This window comes from Lathamus discolor, chromosome W (genome assembly GCF_037157495.1).
Source record: "Lathamus discolor isolate bLatDis1 chromosome W, bLatDis1.hap1, whole genome shotgun sequence".
In the NCBI taxonomy this organism is placed as follows: domain Eukaryota; kingdom Metazoa; phylum Chordata; class Aves; order Psittaciformes; family Psittacidae; genus Lathamus; species Lathamus discolor.
In genome coordinates, this window is record NC_088908.1 from 29,148,096 (window position 1) to 29,155,809 (window position 7,714).

At 43.5% G+C, this 7,714-nt stretch overlaps 1 protein-coding gene across 8 annotated transcripts in view; it reads left to right on the top strand.

Annotated features, from left to right (window-relative positions):
• LOC136004242 (C-Maf-inducing protein-like) overlaps positions 1–5,530 on the top strand; it is a 236,563-nt gene extending 231,033 nt beyond the window's left edge. For all 8 annotated transcript variants that reach the window (XM_065660551.1, XM_065660550.1, XM_065660552.1 and 5 more), the window contains 2 exons: positions 493–563; positions 3,672–5,530. In XM_065660551.1, the coding sequence (XP_065516623.1) occupies positions 493–563; positions 3,672–3,725 (125 nt within the window). In that variant the 3' untranslated portion in view covers positions 3,726–5,530. The remainder of the gene's footprint in view (positions 1–492; positions 564–3,671) is intronic.
• Positions 5,531–7,714: the final 2,184 nt, after the last annotated feature.

The window sequence follows — 7,714 nt, forward strand, 5'->3', positions numbered from 1 at the left end:
AAACCTCGCCTGTTGGATTTTCAGGGCTCCTTTAATAGGCTTGATCCTACACAGACATGCCAGACAGGCCAGTAGTTATGGCTCATCTTAGGAAACTATTCTGCTAAGTACTGGAGCCTAAAATTGAAATGGGGGGAGGGAGGGGAGAGGGAGGACTGCTAGGTCAGCATGGCCCCTCTGTGCACCATGCAGAGCACTGAGAACAGGCACTATTCAGAATAATGTGCAGGAAACTGATTATGAGAAGTTGACTAAACTCCTTTGAAGTCAGTGGACTTAAGCATATGCTTAATGGCCCTTCCTAAATAGGGACTTTTTCCTGGATGAGGGCCCAAACAGCTGTTTATCCATTTGTACTTCTACAATTTACACTATTCAGCTTTTTCCTGAATGTACTGCACAGTCACGTCTTGTTTATGCTTTGATCTACCGTAAGCTTGATATTTTAAGAAAATGCAGCATGATGATAAATATCCGTGTTTTCTCTTTTAGCCATGAAGAGCCTGTGTAGTTTAAATATGAACAGCACCAAACTTTCAGCAGATACCTATGAAGATCTCAAGGTATTTCTGAATTGCATCCACTAAAGCTGAAAAGTAGGTGGTCCAGGAGGACTTGCAGATTTAGAAAGTGCATGGTGGTAATGTCCAGGGCAGAGTGAGCTGGCTCCATAGAGGAGGTAGCATGAAAGTCATCTGAAGAGGGTGAGCTGGATTATTTTGGGGAGATAATTACTGAAAACAGCATTGTGAGGTTGCTGGCTTTGATGGACTGTCGTGGTTTAAGCCCAGCCAGCAACTCAGCCACGCAGCCACTCACTCACTCCCTCCCCCCACCCCACCCGTTCACAGAGGGATGGGGAGGAGAATCAAAAGAATGTAACTTCCACGGGTTGAGATAAGAACAGTCCAGTAACTAAGGTATAACACAAACCACTACTGCTGCCACCAATAATAATAATGATAAGGGAAATAACAAGGGAAGAGAATACCACTCACCACCTGCCAACCGATACCCAGCCTGACCCAAGCAGTGATCTAGCCCTTCTGGGTAACTGCCCCCAGTTTATATACTGGGCATGACGTGCTGTGGTATGGAATACCTCTTTGATTAGTTCGGGTTAGGTGTCCTGTTTCTGCTTCCTCCCAGCTTCCCCTCCTCCCTGGCAGAGCATGAGACTGAGAAAGTCCTTGGTCAGAGTAAACATTACTGAGCAGCAACTAAAAACATCAGTGTTATCAGCATTGTTCCCAGGCTGAAAGTCAAAAACACAACGCTGCATCAGCTACTAAGAAGGAGAAAAATGACTGCTACTGCTGAACCCAGGACATGGACTCAGGAAACATTTAATATGCTGAATAGATGAGTATGAGATGTAATCAGAAACTGAATCTTTTTGCCAGTGCTATCAACAGTAAAGGTTTCATAAATAGGAGCATATTGGTTGTTCCTGATGAGTATACAGAGACAGGTAAAGTCTAGTGCAGACCTCCAGAGCCGTGTCCTGTACTGTTAACAGGACGAAAAGTAATGTGGCTGAACAGCATTACAGAGTCGTGATTCAGAATGCCAAGGGAGAATTAAAAGCATTGGGGAAGGTGCAATTTTCTCTTTGACACCTCTTGGACTGGAACTGGGCTTTAAATAGGAATGCCTGCGCTAATGCCCACTTCCCAAGTTTGACATGTGAGATTTATACTGTGAATTTGCAACTGCTTTGGTAAAATGGTGTAAAGCACTAGGATGTAGCTGCGGGAGGGTAACAGTCCAGGTGGTTTCAAAGACTGCCTGAGATGCATTGGCTTTCATGACTTCACATGGACTTTGTCTTCACACTAGCGTTGCGTGAGTCACATCTCCCAAAGTCTTTCCTTATAAACTCAAGGGCTCAAGATGAAACTCAACATTATATTGTCTTGTGTGCTGAAACCTTAGACTGTGCCAGGCTTACAACCTCGGGTTGAATTTCAAACTTGAGGCAAGTCCTGAAGCTGCTCTGCTTTCAAAATTCACTGCAGACATCTCTCCGGTTCTGGCTGTGGAGCCAGGGCTCCCGTGAGGACTCAGTTGCAATGCTGCTATCATGGATTTTTCAAGATCACGTTTTCAAAACTTGTGTCACAATTGTATATGCAAAGAAGTCACCTTTGGAATTAACAGCTGGCTTGCAGATGGGTTCACGCAATGGAGCTTGTGTCAGGCATCAAGTATTTACCGACAATCAAGGTCAATGCTGTATTTGGCCCAAGGCTCTGAAATCAAATCTATTGAAAGGCTCCCCCAGTCCTACCCCTGCTTCTGAGCCCCTTTGCCACTAAGTTCATACTGAAACTCTTATTTTCCTAACTGGTTTCTTCTGCTCTGTTATTGCATTAACAGTCCTTAGCAGCAACACAGGAAAGTGACTTGCCAGGACAAACAGCAAAACTGGCTGTGAGCAAAGTCCCAATGATTGCAGAGAATTAAAAAAGCTGAGGAAACGGGCATGTGTCACTTTTTTCCCCCCTCTCAATTGAGACTTAATGGCCATTTTTTTAGGGCTCTGTGTGTGTTCAAAAGGAAGGTAATAGTTTCCCTGGGGCACATGGTTGTAGGTCTGTTGGGAACAGCTTAGACTTCAAAGAATGCATTTTTGATAAAAATCTCTCCTTCTTCTCCCCTTGGTCTGCGAGAGCATTTGCGGCACATGCCAGTGATGACATGTCCTTTCGGCTCCATCCCCCATCCCACTAAATATACTTGCACACACACAGACACCCACATATGTACCAGGCAAGCTGAACCAGACAATAAACTCACACCCACTATTGAAGTCATTATTGCCTAACTGAAAAATTATTTGCTGGCAGTGTCTGTAGGATTATGACTAGCTCTTATCAAAATATGCATGCACATAAATCAAGGAGTGAGGTAATAATGACTCCTAGAAACTTCTAACTCCTCAATTATGCCCTAGCCTAATTAAACATGTTTATTTGTTCTGAGAGAATTAGCCATATGATTATGGTCAAAGAGCATGGAAATGGAATCGACGAGTAGGAATACTGCAAACAGCCAATTGCCATCTGCCTCGCGCAGGGTAATTCAGGAACGATATGTCCAAATGCAGTGGAGTTATAGAAAGGAGACCACAAAGACACCAAAAGTTGCTAACACTCTCAATTTTTTTTTTAAATCAAGCACTGACTGAGTGTGGAGGCTGAAGAAGGAATGTGGGGTTGTCTGCTGCAGTTTGAGTCCACTGCCTTCATAGATGGAGTTTGGCAAACAAAATTCCAAATTTTCATGGAATCATAGAATCACAGACTGGTTTGGGTTGGAAGTGATTAAAGCTCATCCAGTTCCAACCCCCTGCCATGGGCAGGGACACCTTCCAAGAGACCAGGATGCTTAAAGCCCAATTTTGCTAAGCATTTGTATAAACAACAAAGATTTATTTTTTTTTTATGAAGGCTCCACACTCTGTCGCTTTATTAACACCTGTATGCTCCAGCTCACTGATGAGCTCAGCACTGGTACTCTGCAGGGCCAAGGGTGTAGTGCATCTCCCTGCAGTTTGTGGTCAATAGATCAATCCTACCAGGTTGCTGATAGTACGGATTTGACAGGAACTTTTTTCCTGAGTCCTGAACATGTCATTAATTCTGCCCTTTTCCTACCCTCCTGCACAGGTGAAACTACCCAATCTGAAAGAAGTGGATGTCCGCTACACCGAAGCGTGGTGAACTCTCCCTGCCTATGACTCTTCTCTTTTGCTTCTGATGGGAAGAAAAAGATTTTTAAGACAAACAGAGAAAAACAAACCGGAAAATAACTTTTGGCTAATCCCTGTAGAGCAGTGAATCCTGGGACTTGGTGGCAGGAGTCATGGTTGTGGGGGAGAGGAGTGGTGGTATGTGTGTCAGGGGGGATGGGGCAAGCCTGGACCCGGCCGTATTCTTTCAGCTTTGTGATTTCAGAATCCACATAATTGACATTGGAAAGAAAAAAAAAAAAAAAAGAACTTTGTAGCAGCAAGAGGATTATAAAGAGGAAAAAAACACCTTTGAATTTTATTTGCCTTTGTGTTTTATGCCATGTGGAGAAAAAAAAAATAATTCATTTGTCATTATTTGCCTGGGTTTCCTTGGCTGGCACCCAGCCAGTCAAAACTCCTCTGTCACCAGTTTTGCTCTGGAAAATCCAACTTACAGAAATTTCAAGAGAAAAAAAACAAAGCCAATATGATTTTTATCTCCCGTATCCTTGCAGTTGTTATGCAAAGTAATTTTGTTGTACATAAGATTTACATAATGCACCTATTTAAGAAAATGGTTCACAGGTCTGGGACCTGTCTTCTATTTATGAATTATTTCTTTTACCCTTTTTTTCATATAGTACTGTATGAACTACTTTGCTGTCTTATTATTTTTTTTTTTTAAAGAATTGTCCTCCTTGAAGAATTGCCTCTCAATAACACATACTGTATTATACACCCTTTCTGTCATGACATTCATCGCATTGTCTTTTTGATTTCAAAATGCCTCAACTGTTATCAAATAGGAAGGAAAATATCTCTCAAGGGGGGTATGGTTGTTGGGGGAAGGGTGCAGGGATTAATAAAAGTCACATTTCCTTCTGAAGCCTGAAAGCTTTCTTTAGTCTTTTAAACCATGTCAGGTTTAAACGTGGGAGATGGGGGCAAGATGTTTACTTTGCCAATGGGGTATTCACCTAACTCTGTAGATTTTGCAAGTTGCCTCTGCTGTTTTCTGTTTATGTCCAATATTTCAGAAAGAGAAAAAAAAGCTCTCCCTCCATGTTGTGCATCAGCTTATTCTGTTCCCCTCCCTGTTCTGTGCATGCATTGTTCTGCACATTCGTCTGGGGAGACTGAAGAAATAGTGTTGTTGCTGATCCAATAGCTTTGACGTGTCTGTAAATGTGACTGCTATATTTTTCAAATTCCACAATTGCTTAGAAGATGATTTTTTTAATAACTGTGGTTTCTTTTATATCTACACTGTTGACTCTTTTTCATAATGAGCCTTCATTGTACAAAGCTGCTTATTTAAAATCCAAAACAAAACAAAAAGACGTTTTTCCTGTTTAACACCTTTATTTTATTCTTCAGCACCTCAAGGTTTCACATACAGCCAATGTAACTTTTTATATATAAATATATATATAGTTAATCTTATTCAATGAAGCCAAGCTTTTGGGTTTCATTGTTTTGCTTTCGGTTTTTTTTTAACCTTTGTTGCTGCATAGACAACCCCTGCCCAAATCATGGGGTTTTCCCTTTTTTTTTTTTTTTTAATAAATGAAATAGGAAAATAGGAATTGACTCTTAATTCATGTAGTGTGCCAGTTTATTTCCCCCTTCAAATCCCAAACTGTATGAGGATGAAGTATGGAGAGGAAAAAAAAAACGAAAAATTAAGCCAAATTTTTCCTTAGCGCTGTTGCTTTTACCAATAGTTCTGTAACTGTGTAAAAAGAGATGTGAAATAATTTCAAGCAAAAATAAACTGTAAGTGAATATCTTTTAGCTGCGTGCTTTGTGTTTTCTTTGAAGGAAGTTTTCTCTGGCCTGGTGACATGGAGATGCTGTGGGAGGCGCAGAAACACCAGAGCTGGAGGACAATGGCTTCCCAAGGACAGGGTCTCAAAGAGCTGCAGGCTCTCACAGCTTGCTCCATGCTGCTGTCCCACTCTGTGCACCTCGGTGTGCCTCAGCCCTGCCCCTTTCCTCCATCTGCAAAGCAGGGGCACCAGCAGGCAGCAGTAGTGGGTGTTTTCCACCAGTCACCAGGTTTTGAGGTCCCATCACCTGGAAGGGACAAGGAGGAGGAGGACAGCTGAGCCTCTGTGCATCTGGTTCTTGTACCCCTACCCAAGACTGTTTATCTCTGCACCATTCCTAATCCTTCACAGGCTCAAGAAGTCCTTGCACTGACTATTAAAAGCTGCATTGGTGGTTTGGTTTTTGTTTTTCTCACTGGTTGCCTGAAGTCTGAAGTAGTACTGGGAATGCTGGGGCATTTCCAGACTTGAGAGGGGGTTCTGTTTGTTAAGATGCATTTCAGGGCAGCATCCAAATGGAGGGACCTGATGCATTTGCAGTCTGCTCACTGTACTTGATAAAACACATGGGTGTGCAGGTTGAATGTCAGCAGAAAATACAGCTGGAGCTTCACAACTCTGCTTCAATCATCTAGATAATTACTAAACTTCTTTAGCTTTTAAACAAATGGGACCCACTTGAAACCAATTCCTGCAGATGTTCTGAGAGCCACCTTCATCATGTTACCTAATTCCTATGCTCTTGTTTTTATCTGTATTTCTGTCCTGTTCTGCAAAGCAGACCTTAGAACACAGAGAAAGACAAGATTTGTACTGTGTTTTCAGCCAAGGTAAGAAGTGATCACAGGATGGCCCTTGATAAAGAGAATAAACCATACCTTTATTTTTTACCTCACTAAAGCAAGACATCTGGAACTGAGGCCATCAGGCTTTTTGAGCAGACACTGCTGTGTATGGGCTGTCCCCCCTGGGAATGGCAAGGACTTCACAAAGCCATCCTGGACCCTGAAGAGCCAGAAAGGCAGTGTTCAAGGCCAGGTTGGACGAAGCCTTGGGTGAGATGGTTTAGTGTGAGGTGTCCCTGCCTATGGCAGGGGGGTTGGAACTAGATGATCTTGAGGTCCTTTCCAACCCTAACTATTCTATGATTCTAAATACTCCTGCAACGTTGTATGAGTATCCTGGGCTCAGCAGTAGCAGTCATTTTTCTCCTTAGTAGCTGGTGCAGTGCTGTGGTTTTGACTTTCAGCCTGGGAACAACACTGATAACACCAATGTTTTCAGTTGTTGCTAAGCAATTTTTACTCTGACCAAGGACTTTGTGAATCTCATGCTCTGCCAGGGAGGAGGGGAAGCCGGGAGGAAGCAGAGACAGGACACCTGACCCAAAATAGCCAAAGGGGTATTCCATACCACAGCACATCATACCCAGTATATAAACTGGGGGCAGTTACCCAGAAGGGCTAGATCATTGCTCAGGTCAGGATGGGTATCGGTTGGCAGGTGGTGAGCAGTTGTATTCTCTTCCCTTGTTATTTCCCTTATCATTATTATTATTATCATTATTATTGGTAGCAGTAGTGGTTTTGTGTTATACCGTAGTTACTGGACTGTTCTTATCTCAACCCGTGGAGTTACCTTCTTTCGATTCTCCTCCCCATCCCTCTGGGAGCAGGGGATGAAGGGGGGGGAGTGAGTGAGTGGCTGTGTGGTTCTGAGTTACTGGCTGAGCTTAAACCATGACAATGAGGGACTGAGAAGCTTCCCAAGGAAGGAGGGCTTTAGGCCTCCGTGAAGTATAGGCACAGGTTGGACGCAGCTGCTTTTCCTCCTGCAGGTGATGGCCCCTGCCCTGCTGCTCCAGGCTCTGCCTCTCGGGGAATCTGCAACAGTGGCTGGGTTCTGCAACCTCAGCTGGCTCATCAGCAGTGGAAGGAGCTTGGACATCCATGGTGCACTGGTTTCACTTGAATGCCATGTTGGTGACTTGGTGTTAGCAGGGAATGGGCATGTGTGAGCCCCCCTGGCAGCACCGGTCTTTCCTTGTGCAATGACCTCCAACAAATCACTGCTTTGTGCTTTGTTCCCCTCCTCCCGAGTCAGCAAATCCTCGTCCCTCAATGGCAGCAGGCTGAACAAAACTGGAGTG